The sequence below is a fragment of the Sapajus apella genome, unplaced genomic scaffold, assembly GCF_009761245.1.
Source record: "Sapajus apella isolate SASKATOON/1434 unplaced genomic scaffold, GSC_monkey_1.0 scaffold68, whole genome shotgun sequence".
NCBI classification, from domain to species: Eukaryota; Metazoa; Chordata; class Mammalia; order Primates; family Cebidae; genus Sapajus; species Sapajus apella.
The window spans coordinates 4713182-4732979 of NW_022437008.1; the positions used below are offsets into that span (position 1 = coordinate 4713182).

Below are 19798 nucleotides of genomic sequence, written 5' to 3' on the forward strand. Positions count from 1 at the left end.
AAAAAAAAAAAAAAAAAAAAAAAAAAACAAAACAAAAAAACATTTACATTAAGGTTACGCATTAGAGATTAGAGAGGGAATAAAAAAATCTTTCTAAAATCTATATTCACAGAAGTGTTTCTTTTTCAGAGGCAATAGTGGTTGAGATCACAGACTGTCGAGTGCAAATCCTGCCTGAGCCACAACCTAGTTGTGTGACCTTGGGCAAGTTACTTCTATGCTACCTTTTCCTTCCTGATAAAATAGGGATAATCATAGTACCTATCTTACATGAGTATTAAGATTATATTAGTATGTCTGTATCTACACACTGTCTAGAGTATATACCAAACACTGTATTTCATTAGCTATTGGTTATTGTTATTTGGTAAGAGAAAAAATAAGAAGCTTCCTGGGACATGTATTATTATGACTTGGATATTCAAACAATGTTAAATGTAAAGTTCTTGGATTTTTTTTTTTTTTTTTTTTTTTGGGGGGGGGAGTATCACACTGTCCCCCGGGGCTGGAGTGCAGTGGTTTGCCCCCGGCTCACTGCAACCTTTGCCTTCTGGGTTCAAGCCTCCCAAGTAGCTGAGATTACAGGCGCACACCACCACACCTGGTTAATTTTTTGTATTTTTTCAGTAGAGACAAGGTTTCACTCTGTTGGCCAAACGAACTCCTAACCTCATGATCCACCTCAGCCTCCCAAAGTGCTAGGATTATGGATGTGAGCCACCTCACCTGGCCAAGTTTCTGGATTGTAACAGCCTTATTGCAATATAATTTATATAGCATAAAATCTACCTGTTTTAAATGTACAATTCAATGATTTTTAGTAAATTTACAGAGCTGTGCAAACATCACTATAATTCAAACTTAGAATATTTTCATGATTCCCCCAACCATCCCTGCTGGTCACTGGCAGTCAATCTTCATTCCTACTCCCGGCCCTAGACAAGCATTGATCTTCTTTTTGGCTCTACAGATTTGCCTTTTCTGGACATTTCATATAAATAGAATCATACAATATGTAACCTTTTGCATCTGGCTTCTTTCACTTAGCATAGCGTTTTTGATATTCTTGCATTCCATAACATGCATCAGTAGTTTGTTCCTTCCATGAACAATATTCTATTGTATGACTGCCACATTTCATTTATCCATTTATTTAGACATTGTGAACAATACTGCTGTGAATACTTACACATCTTTGTATAGACACGTTTTTATTTCTCTTGAGTAGACATTTAGGAGAAGAATTATAGGATCATATCTATGCCATCTTACATTCCCACTGGCAATGTATGAGGGTTCCAGTTTCTCCATATACTCAATAATAATTATTTTGTCTTTCGACTAATAATTGTATATATTTATAGGCTACAATGTGATGTTTTGATACATGTTATTGTGGAATGAGCAAATCAGGGTAATTAGCATATTCATCACCTCAAGTATCTATGATTTCTTTTCTTTGTGGTGAGGACTTTAAAAACACTCCCTTGGGAGGGACAGCAGGGGAGTGAGGAGTTGGGGAGAGTTAGCATGGGGAGAAATGCCAGATATAGGTGATGGGGAGGAAGGCAGCAAATCACACTGCCACGTGTGTACCTATGCAACAATCTTGCATGTTCCTCACATGTACTCCAAAACCTAAAATGCAAGAAAATAAATTAAAAAAAAAAAAAAACTCCCTTGTAGCCGTTTTGAAATATACAGTATACAATTAAATATAGTCATCTTGCTGTGCAATAAAACACATGAACAAAATTCTTGGATTTTTAATTTTCAATCATAAAAGTAGGTAAAACTGAGTATGTTTATTAATGAAAGGAATGAGTCCTCTTGAATTGTAAATAAATCATCCATTTTACCACTACATAAATCATATGTATTCTCTTGATAGAGAAAATTCAATAAACAGGATCTAGCTATTTCCCTTACAAGTAACAAGTAATATACCAACAAGTAACAAAACATCTAAATCAATTCTGAATTCAAAAACAAAGTGAAAAACTTCTTTTCTTTGACACTGGTAAGGCTACAAATAACAAAGATCTCAAACCCAGCCCCTTTATTATTAAGGAAGGCCCAACGGCTACTTAAGGATGAGGAAGGTAAATGTGCTTAATGAAAGTGCTCACTTCCAGTGAAATAAAGCTCAAAGTGTTCCCTTTAGAAAGTGGAACAGAAGGGCCGGGCGCGGTGGCTCAAGCCTGTAATCCCAGCACTTTGGGAGGCCGAGGCGGGTGGATCACGAGGTCAAGAGATCGAGACCATCCTGGTCAACATGGTGAAACCCCGTCTCTACTAAAAATACAAAAAATTAGCTGGGCATGGTGGTGCGTGCCTGTAATCCCAGCTACTCAGGAGGCTGAGGCAGGAGAATTGCCTGAACCCAGGAGGCGGAGGTTGCGGTGAGCCAAGATCGTGCCATTGCACTCCAGCCTGGGTAACAAGGGCGAAACTCCGTCTCAAAAAAAAAAAAAAAAAAAAAAAAAAGAAAGTGGAACAGAAATCTAGATAGTTTCCTAAAAGTACTCTTGGAATTTCTAGAGGAAAAGCTGATGTTACAGAGAACACAGTCTAAATTCCTAGAAGCAAATAACCTTACCCAGTGAGACCAAGTTGCTGTAGTTCTCTAACATCACATCTCTGTACAAATCCTTCTGTTCCAAGTCCAGGCAGTCCCACTCTTCTGGAGAGAAGTCTATGGATATATCACTGAACATCACTGATCGCTGAAATGACAACCACATATTATAACTGAAATGGGAGAAAATGTATTTTAAGATAGAAGGAGAGATGGATGTGGTGGCTCACACCTGTAATCCCAGCACTTTAGGAGGCCAACACAGGCGGGATCACCTGAAGTCAGGAGTTTGAGAACAGCCTGACCAACATGGAGAAACCTTGCCTCTATTAAAAATACAAAATTAGCCAGGTGTGGTGGCATGCGCCTGTAATCCCTGCTACTTGGGAGGCTAAGGCAGGAGAATCACTTGAACCTGGGAGGTAGAGGTTGCAGTGAGCTGAGATCACGCAATTGCACTCCAGCCTGGGCAACAAGGGCGAGACTCCAGGTCAAACAATCAAACAAACAAAAAAAGATAGAAGGAGAAAAGAGGGAAGAAGATATTGCAGGAAGTAGACCATATGGCAAGTAAACAGGCTTGGGCTGGAAGCCTACAACACAGCCAGTCAGGAAACGAGTGTGCCTGAAGCAAAATGCCTGGGTTCCTGAAGGATCCTGTTGCTACAGACATAGCCTCTTAACGCACTCTGGCAAATCTTAATAATCCAGGCATGTCTGGGAAAGAAAATCAGTTTTCCAATTAAATGAAATACTGTATATAAGCCTTTGCCTACTATGTCTCCCTCATAAATTCCCAAGAAAGGTGAGTTCTTCCATCCCTTTCTCCTTAAAGAACAGATTATTTTGTCTCCCTCCCTATAATATCTTTATCTTAGAAAAGGATCTAAATGCAATTAGAGAATGTCTCCTAAGTTTATCCTAGAAGTAGATCTTAAGCATTTTTCCTAATTATGACTGTTAAAAATTGATTGGATAATAGGCTATACAATGCATATATAAGACTTAATCATTCTTCTATACTTAGATATTCTGGTTAGACAATATCTTAAGATTCTCCTCAATTCTGGGAGTCAATGTGACTACTTATGCACCTGGATTATCTTCTCACATGCTATCACTTTCCATCCTTTCCCATATGCCTTCCTTGTTCCTGAGTTAAAGGATACTGATACAGGATAATCCAGCACTGCAAAGATGTCATTCTAGATCAGCACATCCTGTTCAACCAAAAATGGAATCTTGTTCCTGGGTATAACTCAGGAATTCTAAGAGAAGATCTCTGATCTCTCTGTATGTAAGACCTAGCCACACCCCTACTCAGTCCTAGAAGACTCACAGAGCATGAGATCTTACCATATACTGAAGCTGAGGCCAACTAACAACAACTCTTAGCTTTTTGTTAACTTTTTTTAAGAGACAGTGTCTCTCTCTATCACCCAGGCTAGAGTACAGTGGCACATCTACAGCTTCACTGCAGCCTCGAACTCCTGGGCTCAAGCAATTCTCCCATGTCAACCTCTTGAATAGGTGGGATTACAGGTGTAAGCCACCATGCCCAGCCACAACCATTATCTTACATACTTGGAAAACTCAAGTCTGGAAAGATTCAGTTTTCCTATGACTGGCTAAATGGGCCCATCCTCTCTTATCAGCTCACAAAGACTGGTCAAATACTTAAAGGGATTTCATGCCGGGCGCGGTGGCTCAAGCCCGTAATCCCAGCACTTTGGAAGGCCGAGGCGGGTGGATCACGAGGTCAAGAGATCGAGACCATCCTGGTCAACATGGTGAAACCCCGTCTCTACTAAAAATACAAAACATTAGCTGGGCATGGTGGTGTGTGCCTGTAATCCCAGCGACTCAGGAGGCTGAGGCAGGAGAATTGCCTGAACCCAGGAGGCGGAGGTTGCGGTGAGCTGAGATCGCGCCATTGCACTCCAGCCTGGGTAACATGAGTGAAACTCCGTCTCAAAAAAATCAAAAAAAAAAAAAGATTTCATTTTTCCTCCATTGTAGCTAAAAGCAGAAGACTGAACAATATAGGAGACGCTGAATGATTTGTTCAACAAATACAAGAACAATGACTGGAATAAAGAGTGTTCATAGGACAAGCCTTATGGTTCACCTGCCACTGGATATGGAAGAAGGTTCTTGGATAGAGCTCTGACAGGAAGTTTCAGGATAAAAAAATGGTCATAGGACCTTAACATGCTGGTATTCCCAGAAGGAGAAAAAAAATAAACTTACAAGGGCCATGGTATAGAAATTCAAAAACTGGTCAGTCCTCCTTGGCGTTTACTTGCTGGGTGAAGCACCGAGTCCACAGAGGCTAATCTAGGGGGAAGAAAACAAGACCATGAGAGCAGATGGACCTCAGGAATCCCCAAATGACTTGAGTTACTATGACCTTTCCCCTCTCTTTTAATCTCTCTATCACAGCCCCCCACTCCACACACACGTGTGCACACACACGTAGGCAGAGAGAGAGGGAGATTTGAGGGAGTCTGGACAAGTCTCATCCCTTGCTAACTCCAGGGTTGATAAGGGGCTGTTATCATCTTTTTTTTTTTTTTTTTTTGAGACGGAGTTTCGCTCTTGTTACCCAGGCTGGAGTGCAATGGTGCGATCTCGGCTCACCGCAACCTCCGCCTCCTGGGTTCAGGCAATTCTCCTGCCTCAGCCTCCTGAGTAGCTGGGATTACAGGCACGCGCCACCATGCCCAGCTGATTTTTTGTAGTTTTAGTAGAGACGGGGTTTCGCCATGTTGACCAGGATGGTCTTGATCTCTTGACCTCGTGATCCACCCGCCTCGGCCTCCCAAAGTGCTGGGATTACAGGCGTGAGCCACCGCGCCTGGCCGGGGCTGTTATCATCTAAACTACAATCTTCCTTCTTCAAAGTGTCATAGGCCTGTTTAGATTCACCAGACACAAAGAGAGAAATCCATAAGGACCAAGCCTGGCAGCCATTATCACCATAAAATTGCTGCACTGGCAGCCCTGCTTGCAGCCAGAACAACTTCTAAAACCCTCTGGGCTCATCACTATCTATTTCCAGTCAGAATCATCCACATTGTTTTCTGAAAGGATTCATTTGCCAATATCTTTCTTATAACCTAGGCTGAAGAGGCATGGATTCATGTTCTTGGTCATTTGACAGTAACAAATGTATATCAAGAGTTCCCATATGTTGAGTGTTTTTTTTTTTTTTTGAGATGGAGACTTGCTCTGTAGGCCAGGCTGGAGTGCAGCGGCGCGATCTCGACTCACTGTAACCTCTGCCTCCCGGGTTCAAGTGATTTTCCTGCCTCAGCCTCCTGAGTAGCTGGGACTAAAGGCATGTGCCACCACATCTGGCTAATTTTTTGTATTTTTAGTAGAGACGGGGTTTCTCCCTGTTAGCCAGGATGGTCTCAATCTCCTGACCTTGTGATCTGCCCGTCTCAGCCTCCCAAAGTGCTGGGATTACAGGCATGAGCCAGTGTGCCCTTGGGTGTTTTATATATATTAACTATATCCTCAGGATTACTCTTTAGCACAATAATTATTCTATCCACACAATGGATCAGAAATTCACATAAGGAGAAATAAAATCACTTGTAGAAATGCAGTTTATGAGTAGCAAAGCTGCATTTGGAATCATTTTTCTAACTACAGAGTCAGCTTTCCTTCAACTCCAGCTTTTGTCTCTGAAACCCAGAATTTCTTATTCCAGTGAGTGTAAACTGGCATGCATGATTCACTAAAATAAACACAACTCACCAGCAGGCATCTGAGTACTGATGCCCATATTATCAAGCATGAGAGGAAATGAACATTCTACCAGTATACTGCAGACTGTGTAGATTTTAAAGTATGTACAAGCATCATTTAAATCATGCATACTCTTTGATTCAGAAATTCTACTTTGGGGATTAAAGAAAATAATTGTAAATATGATCAAAGGTATGTGTAAGAGTATGTTAACATTGTTCATAATGAAGCCGGGCGCGGTGGCTCAAGCCTGTAATCCCAGCACTTTGGGAGGCCGAGGCGGGTGGATCATGAGGTCAAGAGATCAAGACCATCCTGGTCAACATGGTGAAACCCTGTCTCTACTAAAAAAAATACAAAACATTAGCTGGGCATGGTGGCGTGTGCCTGTAATCCCAGCTACTCAGGAGGTTGAGGCAGGAGAATTGCCTGAACCCAGGAGGCTGAGGTTGCGGTGAGCCGAGATTGTGCCATTGCACTCCAGCCTGGGTAACAAGAGTGAAACTCCGTCTAAAAAAAAAAAAACAAAACCAAAACCAAAAAAAAAAAAAAAAAAATATTGTTCATAATGAAATAAAGCTGAAAAGAACCTAAATGTCCTTCCATAGAAAACAGGTTAAATAAATCACAAAGCATCAACAGAGTAAAACAAACTATTGCCATTTTAAAATGATGATGTAGATCTTTAACTGGAAACATGGAAATATGTTCAGCATAGTTTGTTGAGTGAAGAATGTAGTAACAAACAGTTGTGAGTAGTATAATCCTGTTCAGGTACGGCAAAAACACGTGTGTATGTGAGAGAGGGAGTGTGTGTATATATGTATTTTTTTTTTTTTTAAACGGAGTTTTGCTCTGTTGCTCAGGCTAAGTGCAATGGTGCGATCTAGGCTCACTGCAACCTCTGCCTTCCAGGTTCAAGCGATTCTCCTGCCTCAGCCTCCTGAGTAGCTGGGATTACAGGCGCATACCACCACACCCGGCTAATATATGTGTGTATTGATCTGTAAGTGCTAAGTTTTAGAAACTATACAAAGATATATAAAATATTCAAGATATATAACCTCTTAGAAAAATAAAATGAACACTATGAGGACATCTGTAAAGCATACATACCAATCAGCACAAAGAAGCACCGACAGGCATCAACAGATAGTGATCTTGATTTTCTTTTTGCTTACATTTACTTCACAATTCTACATGGCCACATACATATTTGAAATATATATTTTAACTTTGTATAGTGGAAAACGTTCTTTACATAGGTTAAAGAGATACTTTTAAAAAACAGTCATCTCTTGAACTTGGAGAAAAAAACACACTATCCTAAAAACAGCTGCTATGTTTTTACTGCTTTTGTTGATTACAGGTCCCAAGATCTGAACCAACTCTATGATTTCTAAGTGTGTTCATGTATGTTGGAGTTCTGCCAACATACATGGCTAAACATCTTCAATTAATGCCTTATTCCACTGCTGCTATTTCTCATGACTTCTTGACCAAGCATTTGTTTTGCTTTTGAAAGTTATTTTAGCCATGAGGCCCTCCTAGGAGCTGCTGAATTTTCTTGTCTTGTTCGTCTCAGTTTGCATCAACATCATGAGAATAAAAACTGTAAGGCAAATGCTTATCATATAAAATCCATTACCCCATAGCAACCCCATGAGTTTGGTATCATTTTGTCATAACCTGACAATGCCTGCTATAATCAGATGTCTCCTTCCCATGACCTCTCAAGCCATGCCATCTAACTTGTTCAATGACCTTTACCTCACTTATCTGAGTCTTATTCTTGCATAGGCTTATCTACCTTGATAAATAATAACTTAAGGATAACAACCATGTCATTTTGGTCACTGTATTTCCCCCAAGGACTGGCACAAGATCTGGCATATTTTGAGTATTTTATAAATGTCTCATAATTCAACCTAGAAATTCCACTTTTAGGAATTTATCATTAGGAAATATTTGTAAAATTATACAAAGATGTGTTGCAAGAGAGCTCATCAAAGAATAATTTGTTGGCTGGGCACAGTGGCTCATACCTATAACCAACACTCTGTGAGGCCGAGGTGGGTGGATCACTTGAGGTCAGCAGTTTGAGATCAACCTGGCCAACATGATGAAACTCCATCTCTGCTGATAATATAAAAATTACCTGGGTGTGGTGGTATGTGCCTGTAATCCCAGTTACTTGGGAGGCTGAGGCAGGAGAATCCCTTGAACCTGAGAGGCAGAGGTTACAGTGAGCCGAGATTGCGCTACTGTACTCCAGACTGGGTGACAGAGCAAAACTCCACCTCAAAAAAAAAAAAAGTAATTTACGACAACCCGAAATCAAATACCTACCAGTAGGCAACAAGTTGAATAAATGATGTTCCACTATATTATAGATTACTATGCAATTATTAATGACATTGGTCCATATTAGTTAATGAGGAAGATATTCATGATCAATTACTAGGTATGGCAGGCAGACTAAAAGAATATGCACAATGTTGGGAGGTGGCAGACTCTCATTTATTAAAAAATACAGGCTTTGTTGTCAGTATTTGAGCTCTGACAATTATTAACTGTGAGAATTTGGACACGTTAATTTTCAGTGTCTCTGTTTCCTCAGAGATAAATTGGGGAATCATAACAGTACCTACCCTATAGGGTTGTGAAGGTTAAGAACATAATACATAAAGCACTTGAAGTGGCTTACTGCAAGGACTAAATTAAATTTCAGTGAAAAACATTACATACCCCTCATTCCATTATTTTAAAATTATTGTCAGTAATTTTCAATTTAAAAATTTGGTCTTTGCTGATAAATTATCTTTAACCATTTTAATAGTAGTCCCTTTCTCTAAAAATTTCTTGAGATTTTCCAGCATTGCTCTTAAAACACTAACTGATAAATGTTAAAACTAGGCTTGAAAATGTAATTCTTCTTAATATTATTAAAAAAGGATTCACAGAAATAAAAAAGTAGAGCAAGGACCCTCTTGCTTTCCATCCCTAGTAGCTCCAAAGGGACACCATTCCATATCATAAAACCAGCTCAAGAATTTTGCTTTGATAAGACATCATATTAAATGCATTTTTTAAAAGTCAATCAAGTTTTTCTGTTCAGTATGTCTAAATATTGCTATTACCACTTTTTTTCCTGTTATACATATATAAACCTGTCCTTAGAAGAATCCTTAGGCTACTAGAAAATAAATTTCTAATTCTGAAGAGATATCTTACTTGATAATTTGCCCAGGTAACTGTTTAATCGATGGTCCCATAATCTTAGAAGGTATAAATTCTTGAAAGCTTTTTCAAATTAAAGAAGAACCACTGCACTGCCCTTTACACCATACAGGCATAAAAATATAATAAAACCTATGGCTTCACTAGATTCCTTTTTCCTTTTTCTTTTGTTTTTTGAGATGGGGAGTCTCACTCTGTTGCCCAGGCTGGAATGCAGTGGCACAATCTCAGCTCACTGCAACCTCTGCCTCCCAGGTTCAAGCAGTTCTCCCTGCCTCAGCCTCCCTAGTAGCCGGGACTACAGGCATCTGCCACCATTCCTGGCTAATTTTTGCAGTTTTAGTACAGATGGGGATTCACCATGTTGGCCAGGCTGGTCTCAAACTCCTGACCTCAGGTGATCCACTCACCTCTGCCTCCCAAAGTGCTGGGATTACAGAAATGAGCTACCACACCTGACATCTTTTTCCTTTTTCAAACAAAGTGTTGGAAAGTCTTTGTCTCCTTAAATGATCAATTGTTGTGATTCTATTTTGGAAAACAAACACATATGCACAAGTGCACAGAAGAAAATGGAAAAACAAACATTAAAATAGTAGTATTTATTCTGGATGGTGAAACTATAGGCAACTTAAATTTTCTTCTTATAGATTGAAGATGACTGGGTAGTAGCGGATGGAGAAAATCTGTTCTGAATAGTACTAAAATTAGGTGACAGCTTAAACCAGGACTTCCTTTTTTTTTTTTTTTTTTTTTTTTTGAGACAAAGCCTCACTCTGTCAGTCAGACTGGAGTGTAATGGCATGATCTCAGCACACTGCAACTTCTGCCTTCTGGGTGCTAGCAATTCTCCTGCCTCAGCCTCCCACGTAGCTGAGATTACAGGTATGCACCACCATGCCCAGCTAATTTTTGTATTTTTAGTAGAGAAGGGGCTTCACCATGTTGGCCAGGCTGGTCTCAGACTCCTGCTCTCAGGTGATCTGCCCGCCTCGGCCTCCCAAAGTTCTGGGATTACAGGCCTGAGCCACCTCACCTAGCCAATTAAACTATTTGCATACAAATAAAATTAAAAACAGAGTTGTGAACAGGGAATATCTTTTAGTTGTTAAGAAAATTGTGATTCAATAAATCTGTGACATGAATGGGTTTGGGGAAAAAATCCGGTGGCACAAATAAATAACACCCATCAGTTCTTTTACTATTCATCAAAACGATGGGCTATTTTCACTATCAAGATTCTTCTATGAATGAACACAATCAAGCAACATTCCCAAATTCAGTAAAAGTATACCAAAGCAGACAGAACAGTGTGGTAAACAACAGATTATCTCTGACTTTTTTTCCACTAAGAAACTAGTTTTACATTATATATAATCCTTGCAAAATGTTTTATAAATCTCTAGCTTATTAAAAGATTCATACATGATTAAAGTTTTCATAAGTCATCTTGCTCAAAACTGACTATTGCTTAATTAACATCAACATTGATCACAAGCATTTTTCCTTCTTATAATTAATATAGTATTTGTTAATGGCAAAAAGCTGCATCACATGGAGTGTGGCTTATTTAATCGTTTCCTACTGTTAGACACTAATTTTGTGTCCAACATTGAAAAACATCCTCAAATGTTACAGACTTTGATTCTAGGCCAGTAGATCTGAATTTTATTGGGCCATGTTTGATAATCTCATTACATTATATATTTTCTCCCCAGAAATGTGGCATATTAGCAGATATCTATAACAATTTTATGTACAATTTCAAAGAGTGTTCCCCTGAAATCCCCAAAAGAATTCAAATTACTTCTGGTTAAGAATTCCTGTCCTGGGCTGGGCGTGGTGGCTCATGCCTGTAATCCCAACACTTTGGGAGGTTGAGGCGGGCGGATCACTTGAGGCCAGGAGTTTGGGATCAGGCTGGCTAACACGGCGAAAGCCCATCTCTACTAAAAATACAAAAATGATCTGGGCGTGGTGGCACACACCTGTAATCAGCTACTCAGGAGGTTGAAGCATGAGAATTGCTTGAATCCGGCAGGAGGAAGTTGCAGTGAGCGGAGATTGTGCCACTGCACCCCAACCTGGGTGACAGAGTGATACCCTGTCTCCAAAAAAAAAAAAAAAAAAATTCCTGTTCAGACTATTTAAGCTTCAGGGTCATTATCTTATACTAGGAAATATCCATCACAATTGGCTTAGTATTTTCATTTCCCCTCCATCTGTAGACGGCTGATGTAGAATTGCCCCAAATCACCACTTAAGAATAAATAGCAGCCGGGCGCGGTGGCTCAAGCCTGTAATCCCAGCACTTTGGGAGGCCGAGGCGGGTGGATCACGAGGTCAAGAGATCGAGACCATCCTGGTCAACATGGTGAAACCCCATCTCTACTAAAAGTACAAAAAATTAGCTGGGCATGGTGGTGCATGCCTGTAATCCCAGCTACTCAGGTGGCTGAGGCAGGAGAATTGCCTGAACCCAGGAGGCGGAGGTTGCGGTGAGCCGAGATCGCGCCATTGCACTCCAGCCTGGGTAACGTGAGTGAAACTCCGTCTCAAAAAAAAAAAAAAAGAATAAATAGCTATATGTTAATATTAAGTACTAACGAAGTATCAGGAACTGTTCTAAGAGCTTTACACATAGTAATGAAAAGGCCCACAGAAGTAAAGGAAAACATTTACCAAATGGCTATGTGCATACAGAGTTTCGGGAGGGGACCTAGGTATCAGCTCAATGGACAGGACATTCATGGAGAATGAAACAAATATTCTCATGTCCTAAGAAATAAAAATGCATTTCACAGAGGAAATCAGAAACACCCACTTGTCTCCACCTTAACTTAAACAGGCAACAGCAATTCATTTCTCCTCCCCCCAGACCCCTTTTCTTAAAGAGTTGGGCAGGACTGGCTAAGAAGGGAACCAGGCTTTTCTTGCAGCCCAGCCTCGCATGGCTAAATTAGGGCACAATGCCACCACCGCCCGTCCATACATAACTACAGTAACATAAGACAGGGTGTTGCTAACTCTTCCCAGTATCAAAGAAAGGCCAGGGTCTCTCAGCAAACAATATGAAAAATATATATAAAAGAAAAAAGAAAGAAAGAAAGGCCAGGGTCATGGATGCCCGGGGCTAGAATTGGAGTTCACAATAGCTTCCTGGAAGAAACGCTGTCTTCTAAAACCTGCAGCTGGACTCTTCAGAGCTGTGAGTGCACGTGCATGGGTCCAGGTCCGCAGGGAGGTGGTGTGGTGGTCCCTCCAGGAGCCAGACTGGGCGGGAGCGGGAGCTCGTTCAGTTGTAACATTCCTAGGCCAAGGTCAGGTCTGAGCCTTGTTTCGCTGTTGCCCAGGCTGGAGTGCAGTGGCGCGATCATAGCTCACTGCAGCCTCGAACTCCTCCTAGGCTCAAGCCATCCTCCCGCCTCAGCCTTTCGAGTAGCTGGGACGACAGGAGCGCGCCACACACACGGCTCGTTTTTTAAAATTTTGGTACAGACGAGAGCCTCGCTTTGCTGCCCAGGCTGGTCTCGAACTCCTGGCTTCCAGCGATCCTCCCGCCTCGCTGTCCCAGAGCGCTGGGATTACAGATATGAGCCACTTGGTCCGGCCTAATCGGAGCCTTTCTGCTGTGAGTCCTTTCTGGCGCAGAAACTGACCAGGGGCCGTTTATCTGCAGCTGGGCCCGGTGTGGCCAGAGGGTAGAGGATGCTGGGGTCAGTCACGCACTCCAGGGCCACAACAACCTTCGCTCACACAACAGGCTCTGCACCCAAGTCAGCCGCACAGTCGCCATCACGTCCCAGCCCCAGCCCCGTCAAGCCCACCACACACACACCCGGGCCTGAGGCGCCGGCTACCGCCTCTCTGCGGTGCTGCAATGGCCCCGCTTCCCTCTCCTTACCCGCTGGGCCGCAGTGCTTTTTCTGCGGATGGCCAGGACCGACGCTCTGGGCTAAGGACTGCTCGCTCGGGGCGCGAACCCGAGGCGCGGCGATGCCCGGCGGAACAGAGGGAGCCGCGGCCGGCTCGCGGCACAATCCCCCGGCCTTAACTGGCTGCGCGCGGGGGCTGCTGGGAGGGCCGAGTGCGTTCATGGAGTGCGCAGGCGCAGCCGACTGCTCACTGGTGCACCCCGGGCTCTGAGGGAACCCGAAGCCGGAGCCAGAGCCAGGTCGGTCCCAGCGAGGTTACGCTTGGAGTCCCTTAGCACCTGGGGACGGCGCGGCAGGGCCTGGAGGGGAGCGGGGACAGATGGCTGGTGCGTTAAAAAAAGGGCAACTGCTTCTCCATCGGGCCGACTGCGGAGCTCTGTGAGCGAGGTCGGCCCTGCAAGTCTGTCCCTGGCGCGGTCCTGGGTGGGATTCTTTCAGTGAGTGTGGCTAGTTGGGATTTGAGTTGGTGTGACTCGAGGGATTCGGGGGCGACCAGGATGTGGTTTGTGACTGAGATTGTGTGACTGGAATTAAGTCGAGCTCCGTAGGACTGAGTGCGCCGTGGGCGCCTGTGAGATCACCGGGCTGACTGAGTGCGTAGGCTTGTGTTTCTGTGAGCGCGTCTATAACCCACAATAAACCTTACTGTGTCGCGGTTTGGGGGATGTTTGTTTTCCTTCTCCGACCTTATCTGGAGACCGTGAATGTGAGTCAGTGTGTGTCTGAGAAATGGCGCCCCTGATTGTGTGGTGGGTGTGTGCTTGCGGGGCTGTGACGAAGTGACTGGATAATTAACAGAGCCTCGCTCTCCTCAACTCTGAAACAGAGAGGGGAATGTTGCATCCTCAAGAGCATCAGCTTGACTACAGGATTTGGTGAAAAGAGGATTTTTTTTTTAAAATTACGTATTTATTTTGCATTTAATCACAGGCCTATTATTGGGGAGAATGTAAATGAGCATAACTTTTAGATTAAGATTTTAAAGGAGATTCCTGGCATAGAGTAGTTTATTTGCTTCTGCCCCAGATTCCGATGAGTGGCCTTTACTTGTTTCTTTGGGATTTTGAGGAGGAAGGGGGAGAAGATTTGAGAAGACCTAGATTAAGAAAAAATAAAAGCAGCAGTATGGCTAGATCAGACAGTTCAGGATTAGGGAGTCAGATATCTTGGGTTTTAGATCAGTCACTTTTTTCCCTTTATTAAAGCAGGGCAAGAAACTTGAGACCCAAAGCACAAGTTCATATTCCTTCATTTAAATTTAACATTAAAAGACTAAAACAGGGTTTTATTCTTGCCTTCTATACTCATGCTTATTTTCTCTAACAGAAATCTTGGTTCCTATCAATATCAACATATATTGTTATTAATATTTATATATTTATATTAATAATTTATTAATTTGTTAGTTGCTATAAAACTAATTTAAAATTGTTACAACAAAGCTAGTAAATGAAATTTTAGATTGCAGTTCTTTTAGAGCAGTTATATCCTGCAGGCCAAATATGTCCTACTACCAGTTGTTGTACAACTAAGGAAATAAGAATGATTCATATATATATATATATATATATATTTTTTTTTTTTCAGAGTCTTGCTCTGTTGCCCAAGCTGAAGTGCAGTGGTGCAATCTTGCAATCTTGGCTTACTGCAGCCTCTGACTCACAGGTTCCAGCAATTCTCCTGCCTCAGCTTCCCAAGTAGCTGGGATTACAGGCATGTGCCACCATACCCAGCTAGTTTTTGTATTTTTAGTAGAGATGGGGTTTCACCATGTTGGCCAGGATGGTGTTGATCTCTTAACCTCGTAACCCACCTGCCTCAGCCTCCCAAAGTGCTGGTATTATAGGCGTGAGCCACCACGCCCAGCCTTTTTTTTTTTTTTTTTTTTGAGACAGGGTCTCGGCTCTGTCGCCCAGGCCGGAATGCAGTGGCCAATCATAACTCACTGCAATCTCAATCTCACAGGCTCAAGCCAGCCTCCTGCCTCAGCCTTCTGAATATGTGAGACTACAAGCATAAGCAATCACACCTGGCTTATTTTTTGAAACTTGGGAAAAAATATGTATACTTCGCTCCCACAGAGTATGGTTTAGACTCCTGCCCCATACACTTTCTAAGTAAAGTAAAACAAAAAAGTGGTGAAGTAAAGCAAAAACAAAAAAGCCACTAATACGGTTTGGCTCTGTGTCCCCGCTTAAATCTCATCTCAAATTGTAATCCTCATAATCCCCCATGTTGAGGGAGGGACTTGGTGGGAGGTGATTGGATCCTGGGGGCAGTTTCCCCCATGCTGCTGTTTTTGTGATAGTAAGTTCCCACCAGATCTGATGATCTTATAAGTGTTTGACAGCTCCTCCTTTCTCTCTCTCTCTCTTTCTCTTTCTCTCTCTGTCTCTCCCCCCTCCCCCCGCCGCCGCTGCCATTTTAGATGCGCTTGCTTCCTTTCCGCCATGATTGTAACTTTCCTGAGGCCTCCCTAGCTATGAGGAACTGTGAGTCAAACCTCTTTTCTTTATAAGTTACACAGTCTTGGGCAGTTCTTTCCAGCAGTGTGAAAACGAACTAATATACCCACATATTTATTACGTTGCTTTCCATTCTTTACTTCCTCCAGCCATGGCAACCACTAATCTGCTTTCTGTCTCTATGGATTTGCCTGTTCTAGATACTTTATATAAATGGAATCATACAATATGTACCCTTTTATGGCTGGCTCCTTTCACTTAGCATAATGGTTTGAATATTCATCCATGCTGTATATTTCTTTTTCTAGCTGAATACCATTCCATTGTATGAATGTACTACATTTTGTTGATCCATCAGTAGACAGACATGCATTGTTTCTACCTTTTGGCTATTGTGATACTGCTGTCATAAACTTTGTGTATAAGTTTTATACCATGAAGGCCAGCCATTGGTGGGGTAATATTATAACACAACTTATCAATAAATGAGTTTTCTTTGAAGTCAGCCTCTGATTTCTTACAGTGCTTGCCTGCTAGTGTCCAATTAATTCTCTTGTGTCTTTACAGAGCCTTGTCACTCACTCAATGTAAATAAAGATAGTGGTGGAAACAAGGTTTCCCAAAGTATCCGTATGTGTAAAAGTGTTTCTTATTACTTTGGAAATACTGAGCTGAGTTTAATATTTATTCTTTTTCTACCAACAGACACAAAAAGGACAATTAAGTACATTCCTTAGAATGTTCAATAACATTTTCTACAGTGATATGGTTAAATACTCTTCTGTTTTCGCCTTGTTTGAACATTTATTTTCAATTATTTTAGGTATATAATCAATATATATAAGTGGGCCAGGTGTGGTGACTCACACCTGTAATCCCAGCCCTTTTGGAGGCTGAGGTGGGCATATCACTTGAGGCCAGGATTTGAAGACCAGCCTGGCCAACATGGTGAAACTCTGTCTCTACTAAAAGTACAAAATTTAGCTGGGCGTGGTGGTGTGCACCTGTAATCCTAGCTACATGGGAGGCTGAGCTACGAGAATCCCTTAAACTCGAGAAAAGGAGGTTGCAGTAAGGGAATGTTGCACTTCAGCCTGGGCAACAGTGCAAGAGTTTGTCTTTAAAAAGACATATATGTGTGTGGCCAGACGCAGTGGCTCATGCCTGTAATCCCAGCACTTTGGGAGGCCAAGGTGGGAGGATCACAAGGTCAGGAGTTTGAGACCCACCTGCCAACATGGGGAAACCCCGTCTCTACTAAAAATACAAAAATAAGCTGGGTGTGGTGGCGGGCGCCTGTAATCCCAGCTACTTGGGAGGCCAAGACAGGAGAATTGCTTAAATCCTGGAGGTGGAGGCTGCAGTGAGTCAAGATCATGCTATTGCACTCCAGCCTGGGGGACAAGGGCAAGGCTCTGTCTCCAAAAAATATGTATATACATTTTTCTTTACACACACACACACACACACACACACACACACTTACCAAAGTGCATAACATGTATCAGTAGTTTGTTCTGCAACAAACTACATCTCCTGCAATAAATATATAATTTATATATATATATATATAATTACCAAAGTGCTGGGATTACAGGCCTGAACCATCGCACCTGGCCAATAATTTTTTTAAAAAAGGAAAAATAAGTGTTTGTGAGAATATGGTGAAATTTGAACTATCATACATTGTTTATGGAAATGTAAAATGCTGTAGCTGCTGTGGGAAAAGTTTGATGTTTACTCAATAAATTAAACATAAAATTACAGAAATTCTACTTATATATTCTTTGTGTGTGTGTGTATATATATATATAATATATATATATATATATATATTATATATATATATATATTAGGCTAGCTATAATAATTTTTTTTTCCAAGACAGAGTGTTGCTCTGTTGCTCAGACTGGAGTGCAGTGGTGCGATCTCGGCTCACTACAACCTCCTCCTCTTGGGTTCAAGCGATTCTCCTGCCTCAGCCTCCTGAGTAGCTGGGATTACAGGCATGCGCCACCATCCCCAGCTGATTTTGTATTTTTAGTAGAGACGGGGTTTCTCCATGTTGGTCGGGCTGGTCTCAAACTCCCGACCTCAGGTGACCCACCTGCCTCGGGTTTCCAAAGTGCTGAGATTACAGGTGTGAGCCACCGCACCCAGCCTATTTTTAATTTTTGCATTGGTTTTTTTTTTTTTTTTTGGGGGGGGGGGATATATAGAAATGCATTTGGCATTTTTATTACTGTTATATGTATTATCTTATTATTTCTAACATTTGTAGATTTGTGTTTTTTGCAGTGAAGGTCATATTTATTAAATAATGACAGTTTTATTTCTTCCTTACCAATCTGGATATCTGTGATCTCTTTGTCTTGTCTTATTGCACTGGTTTGGACCTCCAATACTATGTGAAATAGAAGTAGCAATAGTGAGCATCCTGGTCTCAAGATAATCCTTGTCTTATTTCTGATTTTAGGTTCTATAGATTCCCCATTTAGGTGGATTTTTGCAATCAGGCTTTGAAAACATTTTTTAAAAAATTTCAAACATAAACAAAAATAATGAACTTTTTTTTTTTTTTTTTGGGGGGAAGATGAAGTCTCACTCTGTTACCCAGGCTGGAGTGCAGTAGCACAGTCTCGTCTTGCTGCAACCTCTGCCTCCCGGATTAAAGCGATCCTCCAGCCTCAGCCTCAGTGAGATAGGTATGTCACCTTTATCTGCAGATTATAGAACAATAAAGCTCTAAAGAATCTATCACCTTATAAGCAGAAGCCTAATGGATTACATTTTCAGATATTACTAGCATATTTTAAGTATTGTGAGACATTACAGTAGATGGTGTTATTATTAGAGGGTAAGGAGGATGAAGTGTTATAAAAGAAACCTCAAGACATGTGTTAATGAATATCCACTCAATGTCAATTATTTATTCATTTGGGATACTTTAAACTGAATAAAATTCAAAACATAATCCTAATGTATTTTTTCTTTTTGAGATGGAGTCTTGCTCTGTCACCCAGGCTGTAATGCAGTGATGTGATCTCAGCTCACAGCAACCATTGCCTCCAGGGTTTAAGCAATTCTCCTACTTCAGCCTCCCAAGTAAAATTATGGGCACAAACCACCATGCCTGGCTAATTTTTGTATTTTTAGTAGAGACAGGGTTTCGGCATGTTTGCCAGGTTGGTCTTGAACTCCTGACCTCAGGTATCCACCTGCCTCAGCCTTCCAAAGTGTTAGGATTACAGGTGTGAGCCACCTCAGCTGGCCAGCCTAATGTGTTTTTATTGGAAAATTAATAAAATAATTCAGAAATTCTCATGAAGAAACATGTCTTTATTTCCAAGTAACAAACTATATATTAATAATATATACATACATCTTTATTTCTAAGTTATAAAAGCTACTGAAAAGTGTCAAGGATTGCTAGAATATAGAGAACAGAAATAGATGTATGTGAGCATTTAATATACAACTGATAGTATTTTAATTCAGTAGGAGAAAGGTGAGTAATAATTACTTCTGGCGTAATTGGTTTTATTCCTGGATAGAAATAAGTCTGACATCCTGCATTATTTCTTTCTTTTCTTTTTTTTTTTTTTTTTTTTTTTTTTTGAGACGGGGTTTTGCTCTTGTTACCCAGGCTGGAGTGCAATGGCGCGATCTCGGCTCACCGCAACCTCCGCCTCCTGGGTTCAGGCAATTCTCCTGCCTCAGCCTCCTGAGTAGCTGGGATTACAGGCATGCGCCACCATGCCCAGCTAATTTTTTTTTGTAGTTTTAGTAGAGACGGGGTTTCACCATGTTGACCAGGATGGTCT

The 19798-nt window shown here is 41.5% G+C and overlaps 1 protein-coding gene and 1 long non-coding RNA gene across 2 annotated transcripts in view; one reads left to right on the plus strand and one right to left on the minus strand.

The window, feature by feature from the left end:
- The window catches only part of ZFP82 (ZFP82 zinc finger protein), a 20618-nt gene extending 6962 nt beyond the window's left edge, over positions 1-13656 (minus strand). The window contains exons 1-3 of the mRNA XM_032249422.1: positions 13479-13656; positions 4829-4915; positions 2600-2726 (exon numbers count right to left, since the gene is read on the minus strand). Coding sequence (XP_032105313.1) covers positions 2600-2726; positions 4829-4837 — 136 coding nt within the window. The 5' untranslated portion in view covers positions 4838-4915; positions 13479-13656. The remainder of the gene's footprint in view (positions 1-2599; positions 2727-4828; positions 4916-13478) is intronic.
- On the plus strand, positions 1681-2565 carry LOC116530913. Its single transcript, XR_004260177.1, has 2 exons — positions 1681-2167; positions 2489-2565. It is a non-coding gene; the product is annotated as an uncharacterized LOC116530913 (long non-coding RNA).
- Positions 13657-19798: the final 6142 nt, after the last annotated feature.